We start from the raw sequence: 16,538 nt of genomic DNA, 5'->3' as shown, positions 1-16,538 counted from the left end.
TTTGCCTATTAATCTGTCATAATCTCAAAAACTCTAACGCTGTTCAGTGCTGGCAAAGTTAGGTGGGAGGAAGTTACTGTTCCAGGAAATGTAAGTTGGAACAATCTCTTCAGTGGGCAATTCAGGACCACTCATTCACCAAAATTTTAAATGCATGTACCATGTTGATAAATAAATTCCACTGCCAGGAATTTTCCCAGTGGACATCACTGCAACTGCCAAGAGTGTGAGCAAGGATGTTTACTGCAGCACTGTTTACAATACTACATAATTAGAAACAACAAAAGTATCCATCGAGACAGACTGGGCAAATGAATTAAGATAATGTCCACGCTGGGGCACACTACGCAGTTGTTAGAAGAATGAATTAGATCTTTCAGTGTTGATCTGGAAAGATTTCCATGATGTATTACTAAGTGAAAAAAGTATGAGACATAAAAGTGTGCCTAACACAATCCAATTTTTTCATACTGAAACTCACATGCAGACACACACAATGGCAGTTTGTATAAAACCTTCCCTTGAAAGAAACATAAATGGAAGAAGGTTTTTAATAGGAGTTTTATTTGGAGAAATCAATGGAGAAAGATGGTTAAGACCATGAGTTATGGAGCTAAACTTATTATAAGATGCCTGCTGCTTCCTCAAGTATCAGAACAGTAGTTGTTTTCCACCTGTTTTTTCAGCGTGAGCTATACCTGGAGTCTGGGCTTTGCTGGCCTCTGCAGGACTGAAGGGGTATAATTCACCCTGTTCACACTGTCTGAACAGAGCATCGGATTCTCTGAGAAAGCCATCTGAGATCCAATACTATACTCACTGGATAAAGTATCTCTATACATGGAAATTCAGCACAAAAGAACACCAGCTGTGAAAGGTAAAGGGAGTCAGGTGTGCAGCAGAAGAATTGTGTAAACTTGTTTTCCTCAGTCTTTATATTTCCACTTGTCACAAGTGAACTTCCCATACATGGCTTTATTGTCAGTAAAATTAGAATAGAATGGACAACTGCTAAGAATCCATTAGCACACAGAGGATACTAAATTTTTTTCCGCTAGTGAAAGCATGCCCCAAGCTTCCTTCCATGACTTTACATATCTTTTTCCTACCTATGACACAGAAAATCAGTATGAGTACTTTTTAAAATGAATAAGGTTAAAATAAAATGTAACCACTTGCCAAAGTTGACTTCCAAACTAACACAAATACATGATTAAAGAACGAAGACTGACAGCAAGTAACTGAAGATATTAAAAGGAAACAAATTAGTTTTTTGTCCTCCATAAGACAAAAAAATATACAGAAGTAACACAAGACCTTCAGCTCAGTTACAAACCCTGCATGAAAGAACAATAAGAAATGGCATAAATAATTTAGTGACCTTTGTAAGCCTTCTGAGGTAATTTATTTTGATAAGGTCCGCTTTAATGTGGATTATTTCAAATCCATTAGGAAGAAATAACTTAACAGTCATTATAAAAACTAAAATTTAACCAGAAGGAGGCAAATAGTTTCTCCCAAATGATACCATTCTTTTTTCACAATTACTAGTGAGTATGTATGCCTTATCAATATCGGAAAAAATATTATAGAGTCCTCATCTTTGGTATGTGCAATTTTTATCATTCAATAAAGTTATAAAGTTAATCAGTGGACCTGCTTACATTGTTAGGAGCATAAACCAATACCTGGCTTATCTTTTGACAAGGGAGTTTAGAGATCTAAGGAGTATCATCTTTCCCCATCCTTTCTCTTTCTCTCTTTCAAAGCTCTTATTCCACTTTAAACCCTTATCACCGAGACATCTGAAATCGCTCCTCTAGCGTCCACACCAAGAGAGCCAAGAATGGCAATGCTCTGTCTTCCACGAGTCTTTCAGAAGGAAACACATCATACCTCCCACCCTGTTCTCAGGATAAGGCCTATTAGCCATCTGTTCACACGATCAACAAAATCTAGCTATGATCAGAACTTCTGAGGATCATGTTAAAATTTTAGTGTCTTAGTTCCAGATACTCTGATTCTGACAGCTGGCATGGAAACAGGTAATGGGGAACCAATGCCCTATTATACTATTGTTCCCATAATACTTGGTATTTCTTCACTCTTGAGTCGGTTCCCTACTTCCTCTACTATTTCTCCACCTTAGGGTATGAAATTCTTCACTCTATTCTCTGGAATTGCCACTCAGTAATAAGCAAACTAAATCAACCTCATCTCCCACCCTGCCTTAACTGAAACTTGACTCTTTTCCATGGACTTTTGTTTTCCATGCATATCTTTCAAGTGGTGGGGGATGATCTCTCTCTTCCCTCTCACCATTTCCAGGTCAGCCTGTACTAACTTTTTACAAAAACCTCTGTTCCTTTAAGGTTCAGTATATCTGCTATGTCATCTGTTACCCTACCTTATCCAATGAAGACTCCATACGTATGGCTCCTAGTCTTTCTGTCTATCCCATTTCCTATCATGATCCTCGGTGACAGTATTTTCCATGTGGACATCTAAAACCCTCGCTCTTCAATTCTTTGACACCCTCATTTCCACTGACATCTCCTCTGTCTCATCTTAGCCATACCAACAATTGTATTCTAGGCCTGTCATCAACCCACAACTGTACTACTTCCAAAACCAAAATCGCTAGTGCAAACACCTCAATTTCTGACCAAAGATTCCTATATGTCAAGCATGCCCAACTAATTTTTTCTAAGCTCTTTCTTTATCGTTAATGATACTTCCAGATCACAGTTCCTCTACTTTCTTAATATTCATCAGCAGCACGCCCTCTCCATCCCTGCCCCAGTCTTTATTCTGGTTCTTTCTCCAGTGCAGATAACACAGTCCAAGATTTTAATCACATTCCTGCCCATTTCTTAAACTCATCTGCCCTTTTGCCATGTAAGACTGGCAGAATGTCAAACTCAGATGACCCAAGGTAGCTAATGCTTAAGAAAAATTACATACAAGGGCAACTAGAGACCAGTCTAAATCCATGATCACAATCTCAACAAGCCCTTAACATTGGATAGCAATTCTGTGATGTCTCTATGGTCAGTTTGTTGTCGCATGTCTCACAATGTCTACATTATGCATTGACTGGCTCTCCACAAACTTCTCACCACCTGGTTATCCTTGACTCTTAGAGAATGACCTTAACAACTACTTCCCAAGGAAAATACAATACGTCACAGGCAGCTTCCTTATCTTCCTGCCATACACCTAAAAACCTATTTGCATCAGAACCCATGTTTCTAATTTTCTCTTCTGTTTTAACAGCAGTGCCCTAACTCCTATCTAAGGAAAATCTCTACTTCTTCTTTGGATCCCATGCCTCTTGAAAATTCTCAGGACTCTTATAGGTTATCTGTGGTCTCTTTCCTTTCCTATATGAATAATCAATCAATTTCAATCCTTTTTCACTCTCTCTTGAATAGTTTCCACAAAATATAAGCATATCACTTCCACCTTGAAAAGAAAAATAGTATGTCTACCTTTCTGAGTACTATTTCATATTTTCTAGATACTATCCATTTTCCTTTTGTATATAAATTAAGTTCTCAAAACTGATGTTTACACTTTAATCTACATTCATCAGCCACCTTAATCTAGTTTTTGCTCTCCACTCTGGGAGTGAAAAGGCCCTGAATAAGGTCACCAATATCCTCCATGTGGCTAAGTACAGTGTATTTTGCAGCCCTCACATTACTTGACCACTCCCTGCAGCAGTCAGTATAGATGATCTCTTTCTTTTCTTTGAAACGCTCTTTTCCTTGGCCTCTATGACATTTGCTCCGGGGTATACTCCAGTGCTTGGAGGCTCCTCTGCTGGCTCATTCTCCTCTAATCATTAAATAGCAGAATTCCTCAAGACTTGGTCTTAGGCTCTTTTACGACTCATATCCACTCCTATGGTTTTCCCACTCCAAAACAGACTGAGCTTCTGATACATTAGACTTACATATCCATCCAGATGCTTACTCTACATCTCTAAGTATCCCAGGCAGCTCATCTCAGCACGTCCAAATGGAATTCATGATCTGTACCCTTCCCTCCAAAGTAATCCTTCTCTACTACTTTTTCCTCATAAATGACCCAACTAACCACTCAACAATATTAAGCCAGACATCTTTTAGAAGCCAGAAAACTTCCAGATCTCTCTTCCTCAACCCTTCATACCCCATTAACTACCAAGTCAATCAATTCTATTTCCTAAATATGCCCCAATGAATCCACATCTCTAACTGGTATTCCCATTCTCTCCTGCCCTGCCTGTGTGTAGTGATCTTTCTTAAAAGCACAACTCTGTTAGGAAAATTACTTGTTTTGTGTGCTCAAATTGTCATTTTATTTTTATATTATTAGTTGAGGGGAATATAGCTAATGACATGCCACTCCCTTCCTCAAACTTCTCTAATCATAACCCATTTCTTTTAAGATAAATTAGCTAATCTGTAACATGATAAACAGGGCCCTCACAATCTGGTCCTTGCCTACAACATTAGACTCATGCTATAAGCATGGCATCTACCACTCTCCATCATTTTCCGCGTTTCTTAGTCACTCTGATTTTATCCACATCCTTCAATGTGCTATTGCTTTTCTGGTGTCAGAGACTTTTCCTAGAACGTTCTTCTGCTGTCCTTTGTTTTGTGTACATATCTTACCTTAAATGTCACTGTGTTAGCTAAGCGTCCTCCCAATTTTACTTTCTTTTAGCACTTAATCCCTCTTTATTATTTAATACAACGTAATTAAAATCAATTATTTAATTAGTTGTTAATCTTTCTGTTCAGCCAGAACATAAGCTCCATAAAAATAAATGGGCGGCTACGTTTTTTCTTCCAAAATATATTTCCATTCCCAATTAACGCAAAGAATGTTAATCAGCATGCAAGTCCACCTCCTTCAATGAGGCCTTCTTGTATTGCATGAGCTAGAAGGTAAAATCTGTACTTCCCAGATCTCTTGTAGTCAGGGTACTGGATACAAAAATCCATTCTGCTTATTAAATGCACTCATGCAAGATCTAGGCAATGGAAGTGAAGAGGAAACCATTCTCTGCTGTTTTCTTTTGCTGGCAAGCAAAATCTTGGAGAAATGAGGCTTAAAAGTTATAATGGATGTACTATATATTCAAAATTTGGTTTTCCAGCATGTTCATGAATGATGACAGGTATCTAGTAGCAGGTGTAGCTTCTACATGCTGGGCCACCACCATGGTATGGCTGCTGGTTCTTAACCTCAACAGTTCCAGTGGTAGTTGCCTGACTTCTACAACTCCAACCTTATCAACATTCTAGGAATTACCTAACCTCTTTTCACAAAATTATTTTCTATTTAAAATATAGAACAATGGTTTGTTTCCTTTAATGAATCCTGATTGATACAACACAATTTTCTCAATCCACTTTAAACAGGTTGACTGCAGAGTTTATCTATCTTGATACCTATTGATCTACCATAGTGACTGGTAGGTAGCTTACACTCAGTAAGTATTCACTGAGTGACTACCACTAAAAACAGTTTGAGGTTCATGTGTATATAGTCAATTCACAATGACACAGACTAGCCTAATTCCCATAACCAATTTCCATATGTCATTCTAGCTGTGCAAATTATGTACTTTAACTGGGGAGAAAGAAGTACTGTGTCCCCTGTTCCATGTTATAATCCTTGAAAGATGGTCTTGGTTCCCATATGAGCTACCCTGGTATTAACTACAACCCAATTATACAGACACAAGTTAGCATTCTAGAGAGAGCACCCTAATCAGTAGAAGAGAAATTGCATCTAAAATTGTATTCTTCATACCCGTTTTGCCATTTTAAAATAAATGCTGAAATAAAAAATTTTTAAAAAATCACTGTGAAGTGTGATTTTGATCTTTAAATTTTATCAATACAAATCTCTGTACCACTAGGGATTAGAAATCTTTACATATAAAATCTGTATGTTTTTAAACTGGTTTTCCTACTAAAGTATTTTCAAATGAGAGAGCAACAATATTCTAACATACACACTTTTCCAAAACAGCAAGGTTCTTTAACAAGATGTATAAACTTGTTTTAAGAAATTTATTGTATGTTTCTAAAATACATCTTAAAGTACAGGAACAAAAATTGCTGCAATCAAGGCTACTTAAATAAAGATAAAATTCCAATGCTACTTTCTGTGTTTCTTAAAAAGGGTCTCACTAAAGAAGCTCCTTGACATGGGTCATGGTAATAAGTTTTTGAAAATCACACCTAAAGCACAAGCAACAAAATAAAAAATAAACAAGCGGGACTACATCAAACTAAAAAGCTTTCACCCAGCAAAAGAAACTGACAAAGTAAAAAGACAGCCTATAGAATGGGAAAAAAATATTTGCAAACCATATATCTGATAAGGGGTTAATAACCAAAGTATATAAAGAACTCATTAAACTCAATAGCAAATAACCAAATAATCTAATTAAAAATGGGCAAAGGGCCTAAAGAGACATTTTTCCAAAGAAGATGGCCATGGCCAACAGGCACATAAAAAGAAGCTCAACAACACTAGTCAGTCTTTGGGGAAATGCAAATTAAAAGCACAATGACATATCATCTCACACTCGTCAGAAGGTCAGAATGGCTATCATCAAAAAGAGAAGAGATAACAAATGCCAGTGAAGATGTGGAGAAAAGGGAACTCTTGTGAACTCACTGTTGGTGGGAATGTAAATTGGCACAGTCACTATGAAAAACAGTATGGAGGTTCATCAAAAAATTAAAAATAGAACTACCATATGATCCAGCAATTCCACTTCTGGGAAGATATCCAAAGGAAACAAAAACAGTTGGAAAGATATCTAAACCCCGATGTTCATAGCAGCATTATTTACAATAGCCAAGACATGGAAACGACCTAAGTATCCAGCAATGAATGAATGAATAACAAATGTGTGATACAAACACATACACACACACACACACACACACACACACACACACACACACACAAACACACACAGTGGATTATTATTCAGCCATCCATAAAAAAATGAGGAAATCCTACCATTTGCTACAATACACATAGGCCTTCAAGGTTTGCCTGGGTTCAAAATCTTTATTCTAAAGAGCCTATTTCCCTTTGAAAATGAAAAAAATCCAATTAAACACTCAAATCTATGTTTTATTAATTTTCTTTCATTTTACTTAAAAAAATTAATATACTTATAACATTCTTTCTATGTGGTTACAAACAGACAGTAGAATTAATATATTAGCCTCCTAAAGGAAAGGAGGTTGACATGCCTGAGGAAAGAATAAACTCTGAGACAAGTTTACACTTATCTAAAGTAAAAAAACAAGAGAAAGGGGGCTCTTACGTACTTGCTACTCTCTTTAGCTAACAGATATCATCTATTCCAGGAAGAGGAAATTCTAATTTTATTTGGTTATACTGACACTGGAAAGCTGCTAAACCAGAAATAATTAAAGCGATCAATATTAAGTATCAGATTACTTACATCAAAGCCAAATTCCTATAATTTAGGCAAAGGCTAAAGCTAACCTATGAAAGCAGGCGATGGTTGGTAGATCTAGATAATAATAAAAAGTCATAAAATGATACTTTAAGGTAGCTTGAGGGTACATATTATTACTCGATTTTTCCTAGTGTTCTGATTTAAGATATTCCTAATCACTACATTCATGAGGCTTGCTGCATGATAGACTGTATCTACCTATACGGAAAACTTTTAATATCACTAATATATGTAAGAAATCGAAAAACATCAGTGCCTATTAATCAGAGAAATACCGTACAGGGTGGGTGGGAATATCCATCCTAGTACTAGAATATTTAAAGCCTGTAAAAAGTTTTGTCCCTAAAGGAAATAATTTATTTGACTGAGATGGAGAATGAAACAGAATCTGAAGATTCTAATTGGAATAATTCATTCAACTTAAAGTTAAAATTATAATTAAAAACAATGGAGACTTCCCTGGTGGTCTGGTGGTAAAGAATCCGCCTTCCAATGCAGGGAACGCAGGTTCGATCCCTGGTTGGAGAACTACGATCCCACATGCCACAGGGCAACTAAGCCCACACGCCATAACTACTGAGCTCGTGTGTCTCAACTAGAGCCCGTGTGCCGCAAACTACAGAGCCCATGCGCTCTGGAACACGGGTGCCACAACTACAGAGCCCACCTGCCCTGGAGCCTGCCTGCCACAACTAGAGAGAAGCCCGCATGCCACAACGAAAGATCCCGCATGCCTCAATAAAGATCTTGCGTGGCGCAACTAAGACCTGATGCAGCCAAAAATAAAATAAATAAATAATAAATAAATCTTAAACAAACAAACAAATAGTGGCTTAATAATGAAAATGTCTGTATCCCTAATGATATATTTCTATGTATAAATGCAAGCTGCAACTGTTCCCTAAGGTATGTTCTATCTTACAGAAAACAGTGGTTTCTTAAGAGAGTTTCTTTGTGGGAGAAGGCAAAAAGTAATATGCAAAGTAAACTTCTAGAAGGAGATTTCCAGAATATGATATGTAATGTTTTATCATTCTTCAGCTAGTTTCCAAAATAATTTCATATATCATTTCATTTGTTTCTCATAGTAAACTACTAGAATAGGTGTTATTTACCCCATTATTACTCCATTTGATAGAAGAAAAAGTACCTTTAAGAAATGTTTAGGTGTTTAAGGCCACAGGGCTTCTAGAGGTGAAGTCACAGCCAGAGCTTTTTGCTAATGTGTCCTCTTACTTTGGGCCTCGTTTGTAATTCCTCAGACACTCCCTTCCCCAGGGAGAACTGCAAGCTCCATCTCTGTAGCTTAATCTACCCTTGGGGTATTTCACCTTCTTTTCCCTATTTTCCTGTTTCAGTGGACAATTTGGAAATATAGTTGCTTTTCCAGCTGGGAGTAAATTTGATATCAAAGATAGGAATGGTATGAGGGGTCATGAAGTATAACCGTTACTTACTGGAAAGAAATGACTCATCTTCAGCTGTGGCTAAGGCACAGACACAGCCTCATTATGTATGCACACTGCCCTCCCCTACACCCGCCCCCCACACACAGGGAAAAAGAATCCTTAATGGAGTTTTATTTATTATTTATACAAATAAAGTTACAGTGTGTTGAATAAAACTGTGAAGAAATGCTTTTAAAAACCATACTTGCTGAGTCAGGAATTGAGACGGTTACTTTAAACACTTAGGGATAAAGGATCACCGTGGCACGGTAGGGATTTAGTTGTATTTCCATTAACAGGAGTCAGGAGGCTAAATTTCTATGTACTATCATAGCAAACTTACCTTCTAATTTTATTTTAATGTTCTGAGTACTTAATTTCCTATTTTTCAAAAATATCAGAAGAAATATCTCCTGCCATCATCGTAATAGCATCCTTAGAATTGCTAGTAAGTTAATACCATTCAAGTTTAAAAGGCACTTCAAGTAATAGGAACAAACATTCAACTTTAGATTTAGAAGAATAATCTAAAATTCTGGAGCTTCGAGAAAACATCCAGAAAGATTACCTTATCTTTTGTTATAAATAATTTTCACTGTGGAGGGGCCAACTGTTTTGAATCTCTCTTTCGGAGAAATGAGGGATATAGATGAGCTGAAGAAATGTTCTTCCATTTTATTAAAGGAAAAAAAAAAGATTCAAAGCTCTAAAGGCTTTAGAAAGTCACAGGTTGGATATGTTGTTTGCTTTTTTTTTTTTTTTTTTTTTTGCGGTACGGTGGCCTCTCCCGTTGCGGAGCACAGGCTCCGGAAGCGCAGGCTCAGCGGCCATGGCTCACGGGCCCAGCCGCTCCGCGGCAAGTGGGATCTTCCCGGACTGAGGCATGAACCCGTGTCCCACTGCATCGGCAGGTGGACTCTCAACCACTGCGCCACCAGGGAAGCCCTGTTGTTTGCTTTTGAACAAACAGGATGCACTGTAGTGAAAAGGGTAGACTTTGGAGTCAGTCTGGTTCAAATCATAGCTCCACTTATTACATGGGAGTCTCTGGGAAAATTATTCTCTTTTCTCAGTTTCCTTATCTGTAAAATGGGGATAAGAATCTTCAAAGGGCAGAATAGTGGTAGAGATCAAATGAGAAAACTAAAGAAAGAACATATCTTAATAATGTCTGCCTCCAAGAAACAAAGGCAAAAAAAAAAAAAAAAGTAATTTTGGGGTACCTACTATCAGCCAAATGCTATACTAAAGAGTATAATGGTGAATAGGACAGCGTTCCTTGAAAACATGTACTTATTAATAATGTCTGTGGAATCCATTCTTGTTAGAAAAAACCCAATAATAACAGGTGGGTCAGGATAAAAATCAAGTATAATGAAAATATCAAAAAAAGAAAGGTATAATAATAAAATGACTAGGGACTTTCCAGTCTCCACGTTTTTTTCAGCATAGTGATCTGTCATTATACGTTTGGTGACATGGTTTTAAATAAATATCATTTGGAAATGCCTCTACATAAATTATTTCTATATGCTTTAGAGTATTTCATGCTATATTTGAATTACTTATACACAAATGCCATATCAAGAGATAATAATAGTACAAACCTACATCACAGGTTGTTGTGAACATTGAATGAGTTATAGAAGGCAATGAAAACAATGCCTGGCCCAAGTAAACGCTGATAAATATTGAATATTATTATTATAACAATGAAACAATAAACCTTCATGATTTAGAATAGCAATAACTCTCAGAACTGAGAGGTATAAAATAACCAGAAATCCACAAGGTGGCTCTCAAGGCTTGGCTTTTAAACACAATAGAGCTGCTTTGTATTTCCAAAGAAATGAAACAAGACCTTTCATAATTCACCATTATGAATGCTGACCTGACTTTTCAAAGACTCTCATAAATTCATAATTAATAAATAACTGGAAGAATACAAAGCTGCATAATAGGTGGTATGTAATAGAAAACTTTATAAAGCAAAAAAAAGAAACGAATAAACCTTGTAGCTACACTGAAAGAGAATCTGATATTCAAAACAACTTGCATCAGATTATCATAGTCAGAATTTAAAATATCAATATAAAATGGTGAAATTTACAGCACAATCTGAATAACTGAATACATTGTACTAAGATGGTAAATGTGAAGGCGCAGAGCACAATGCCTGGCAGCTGTTCAGCAAATCTCAGTTAAATCTTAAGTTATGCATATAAAATATTCTGAAGATACTACCATTTTATGTCTATAGTTTTTTTATTTAAAAATTTATTTTTATAGCTTTAAATCAGGGCAAAATTTTCTGCAAAGGGACAGAGTACTTTAGGCTTTGTGAGCCATATAATCCCAGCAGCAAGTACTCAATTCTTCCCTTGTGTGTAAAGAAGCAGCCACAGAAGACAAAGGAAGGGCTCTGACTGTTTTCTAATAAAACTAATTACAAAAACAGGTTGCCCCCTTTGGCCCTCGGGCTGTAGTTTGCCCACTCTTGATCTAAATCATTACTTGATACAATTAAATAAAACCTTTTATAAATACTAGAATACTATCGATACTCAAATTACCTAGAGATGTGCCTCTCAAACTGTAATGTGCATAAATCATCTGGGGATCAAGTAGAAATGCAGATTATGATGTGGTGAGTCTCAGGTGAGGCCTGAGGTTCTGCATTTCTAATGAGGACCCAGACTTTTTAGGTCCTTTGAGCGTATAGTGAGTGGCAAGGCAGCTGTTCTGAACCTTTTTGGTCTCAAACTTTCACTCTCAAAAAGAGCTTCTGTTTATGTAAATTACATCTGTCCATGTTAACCTTAGAAATAAAAAAAAATTATTATATCTTTAAAAGAACAATAATCCATTAGATGTTAATGTATTTTATAAAATGTAACTATTTTATGCTTTAACTATGGGACTAAACACTACAATTACAATCATATAGAAAAAAGTGATAATTGGACACAACATGTATTTGGATCCTTTGAAAGTCAAGAAAAAAGTCAAAATTATAACATGATAAATCTGTAAAATTAACTTATTGGAAACTGGAAACCATGGATCTTTCATATATAAAATATCTTATATATCTGGTACATTATGTGCTTTAGTTCTTGTATTGTGCTGCCATTTGTTCCCTACCTGCTTTTCTGCATGTCCATATTCAGGTCCTTGAGTAGGTAAAAAGTAGGAAATCTGGCCATTATTCTTGGCTCTTTCTATTAGAGACATAGCTGTTCTTACAGTGGCATTTCGAGCATGTACAAACACCATCACCTAAAATAAAAGAAAGCAGTTTATTTAATACTCAAATTCATTAAAAGATGGCTTAATACTAGTCTGGAAATCACCCTATATAAATAACTATTAATTTTTCAAAATAAACCCCCAGTTTATGAATACTTCAACATTTGCTTATTTTAGAACAAAGTATATATAGGGTAAAGGCAAGTTAAGTAAAATTCAATAACATAGCTTTATTATTAGCCTATAATTGGCAGAAGTCAGAATGAAATTAATGGATTATATAAAATGTGGAACTTAATTTGTGCATTTCTCTTCTGAAGACATGATTCATTAGCACAGTCATATCTTATGAGGACAGAGTATAAAAATATACTAGAGCCTTATTTCTCCACAGTCAATGAAATTGCCAGTATCATAAAGATGTTTAAAGAAACTGGAAACAATAAAGACCACTCTTCCTTGGACAAAGTCATGTCTAAGAACAACCATTTAGAATAGAGTTTAGGAGACTGCTGGAGATGAAAAAGTTTCTAGAGAGGTACTTGGAATTTTCTGTTGTGGCAGACCTTCCTGTGGAATTATTCACAAAGTGACTGTGGAAATCTGAATTAGGGGGAAGGTGAGTGTCTGGATGCTCTGTCAAGAAGAAGTGGAAAAAAAGTCCTTCCAGGGACAGTAGTCAGGAAGAATGTGAAGGCAAATGAAGAGAATAAAATCAGGAAGTGACTAGCAGTCTGCATTTGCTGCCTGTCAGGGCCTGCCTTCTCTCCTCTGTGATGTTTCTTCTTTGGCTTCCACCTCCCTGTCCCCTCCCTCCATAGCTCAGCCCCAGCCTTCCCAAAGAGCCATGACTAATTCCTAATTCTTGCCTGTCTTCCCAGTGTCTCTCCATGTTCTTCTGTCAATTGTTTTCCCAGAAGCTGCAACTTTGGTGTTATTTGCAGGCTACACACTTAGAAGGACACGCAACATTGTTTTTAGTCAGGGAATTAATAGGTTCATGAGAGTTGACCTGAGTAAGACAAGATCATTTTGAGGACCAACAAAAGTGAAAAAGGGAAGGAGGCCTGGGCTTTGACCAGAAAGGAGACAGAATGACAAAGATCTAGAGCACATGCTGTATAATTAACTCATAGTAATCTTATAATTAGCCCATAGTAAACTTGTCAAAGGGAATGTTCCACATATAGGATCTGATAAAATTCATAGTAGAGTAAAACCTCAGATAACCATCATTCAAGAAACTGGAATACTTAACTAATATTCTTTTAGAGCGTATTCAAAGTAAAGGAGAGAAAATAATCTGGAGAAGAGCAGAAGTTCCTCAATGAAAATCTCCCAAAGTGCTTAGAGAAAGTAAAACAAGCCCTGCAAGTCATCTGGAGAAATTTAACGTAAGTTAATCACAGCCTTCAAGGACATAAAGCTTGAGACTTCACACTTTATCGGAGCTCTAACTTATTTTCTGATACCAATGTGATTTGAAAAGAAATATGATCAAAAGAATATTTCTAAAGAGTACACTACTAAAATTTATTTCAGAGAGTTTCGTGGATACTTAGAACATTTTTTGTTTTCCTTATTTTCAACCCCCCACCCCTGCCAAAAACCAAATCTGCTTTTCACAGGCTCTCTAGCTTTCTGGCGAATCATCTTTACCTCACAGGATGTCAAGAGACTGCCATTTAAGTTCACTGTGATATTTTCATAATTCCTGACATCAGCTATTTAATACTAAGTTAGATGGAAGATTCTATTAACCATAATGCCTTGCTGAAGCTTCCTCAATTCAGAATCTGTCAAATTCTACCATCCTGTCTTTCTACAAGGTAGGGACATTTCAACTACGAGTTTCTTTTTAAAGGGGAAGGCAGATTATTTTCTTTTATATAAAAATAAATTTGATCACACACAAAACCTCATTTACCCCCAACATTAAATTTTAAGAAAAATCTCAATTAAAATGAAGTTATTTATTATTTTATTAATTTATCCATTCATTCAAACGTTTCTGAGCATGCAGTCACTACCAAGCCCTGAGAAAACTGCTGTGAAAAACAGAGAGACAAGGTCCCTGCCCTCATGGAGATGGGAATCTTGTATGATGGATTAAATAAGCACAAAATAATTTTTACTTAAAATATATTTACTGGACATGTGTGTGTGTAAAATACTGTTAGAAGGAGAGATATGAAATGGATAAGACATGGTCCCTTCTTCTATACAATTTAAGGAGGGAGATAAAACTAGACATAATTTAGGGAGCTGATCCAAAAGACGGATGGAGTGCGGATAACACAGGAATGCCAAACATGGAGACAGCTGGTCTCCTTCACTCATCCATGCCATGACATTTACACATACCTCCTGCATGCCAAACAGTGGCCAAAGCACCGGGGATACCATGATGAATATGTTCCAAGGCACCAAATTGGAACTCTACTGTTACGGCAAGAGAGAATCACTAGGGATCAGCCCTAGCTGGCTGGAGAAGCAGGATGCAGTCTGCATGGAGGAGGCTACGTACACTAGTCTAGAGTATTTATCCTTGGTAATTTTAGTGTGTTAGCTTGAAGAAGTATGTTTTCGTTCAAAGTTTCTTACACTGAGGCCCAGGGACCACTTCATCAGAACTACTGCTGGGGCCTGTTGAAATAAGATTTCTGAGCCCTCCCCTAAAACCAACTGAGTAAAAATATCTAGCAGTGGGGTCTAAAAATTGAATTATTAACGACTATTGAAATCTCCACTGTACTACTGTGTGAAATTAGTTAATGGTTACCACCAACTCAGTTTTCTTCTTCTAAGTTAAAAGAAGTTCAAATGGAAACATAAATAAAACGTATATAATACCACCACTACAAAGATTCCCTAATAACCCATCTTTATTTACCTATACATATGAAACATCAGGGATTATTAAGATATTTTATATAACCACTATAGCCCCAAGATCATTCTCCAGATGGGCTAGGGTTTTATAATACAACCAGATTTCTATTCTCCATAATTTAAATGCCACATTATGTAAATCCCATTAAAATAACAGATATGGAGAACATAAGGGAAAATAAAATATGACCCTAAATCTTCATTAATTATTTAAGTCTGACTTGTCAACTTATCACTTTGCAAATTATTTTCTACTGCAGCCAAGAGAAATATTAGTTACAACTAAAGTAGCAATTTCTTTTTATTAAAGAATCCATCATGTCTTATTCAGTAAAATAAACTCTTTTTCTTATTAAAAATTTTCTGTCTAGAGGCTCCAACAGAGGCCATTACAAGGTTTGGGGTCTCTATAAACATACTCGATTTTATGGTTTGTTAATTTGGTTAATTAATTTAAATAGACTCATATAAAAATTATAACTGAGAGGACAGCACTGTTTCACATGGCAGAAATAACTCCAAATTAATCTTAGACATGCTGTTGGTAACCAAACAGCAGTTAAATGGGCGTGTGTCTAAAATAAGATTAGAACAGTAGATTCAACTCAATAATGTTGGTAAATTTTGACTGTTTTGTAAAACTGTTTAAATTTTTACTCGAGGTTTGTTAGGTTAATGCAATTAAAAATATTTTATATACTTATTTTTGGTTTAAAAAGCCATTTTGTTAAAAAATGTATGATGGAATCAGTCCTGAACTGGGAAAGAAAGTATGTGAATCTGAGTTCTGGTCTTGTTATTTGACTTATCAAAGAAAGTGTTCTTCAAATGAGATGCTGATTAAAATTAATGAAAAATAAAAGCTCAGATAATGATCATTCAAAAAACCAAAATGCCAAAGTAACTGATATTGTTTCAGTGTATTCAAAGGAGAGAAGGACATATTATTTTAAAAAGACCAAAAATTCTACTTTGAAATACTGTTAAATAGCAGTGTGATTTAGAACAAATTATTTAACCTCTTTGATCTTTATTTCCTCTAGTACATAGATAGTTACTAGAGTCATAGGATTATGGTAAGGATTAAAGGATATCCCACACTGCATTTAGTAAAACAACAACTCTCCAATTTTAGAATGCATCAAAATCACCTGGCAGGCTTGTTAAAAACACAAACTGCTGCTCCTCCCCTCTACCCCCTTTCTAATTAAGTAGGTCTGAGGCAAGACAAGAATTTGCATTTCTAACAAGTTCAAAGGAGATGCTAAAACTCTTTGTACAGGAACTTGGAGACTTCCTCAGAGCTGGTAAGTATTAACACCATGATGAGGTTAATAAGCATTAAGAAAATTAACTTGACCTAAAAGACTAAGTGGTTAGATCAGTGAATGAATATTATAAATTGACACCTATATAAACATTTATTCCTCACTTAATGC

General features: G+C 36.1%; 1 protein-coding gene across 3 annotated transcripts in view; it reads right to left on the bottom strand.

Annotated features, from left to right (window-relative positions):
• Nucleotides 1–16,538, bottom strand: part of ASCC3 (activating signal cointegrator 1 complex subunit 3) — a 334,404-nt gene that overhangs the window by 147,860 nt on the left and 170,006 nt on the right. For all 3 annotated transcript variants that reach the window (XM_060030178.1, XM_060030179.1, XM_060030180.2), the window contains one exon: nucleotides 12,103–12,237. In XM_060030178.1, coding sequence (XP_059886161.1) covers nucleotides 12,103–12,237 — 135 coding nt within the window. The remainder of the gene's footprint in view (nucleotides 1–12,102; nucleotides 12,238–16,538) is intronic.

Source organism: Delphinus delphis, chromosome 14 (genome assembly GCF_949987515.2).
Source record: "Delphinus delphis chromosome 14, mDelDel1.2, whole genome shotgun sequence".
NCBI classification, from domain to species: domain Eukaryota; kingdom Metazoa; phylum Chordata; class Mammalia; order Artiodactyla; family Delphinidae; genus Delphinus; species Delphinus delphis.
Note: the sequence above shows the minus strand (reverse complement) of the source record. Positions and strands in the feature narration are given on the sequence as shown.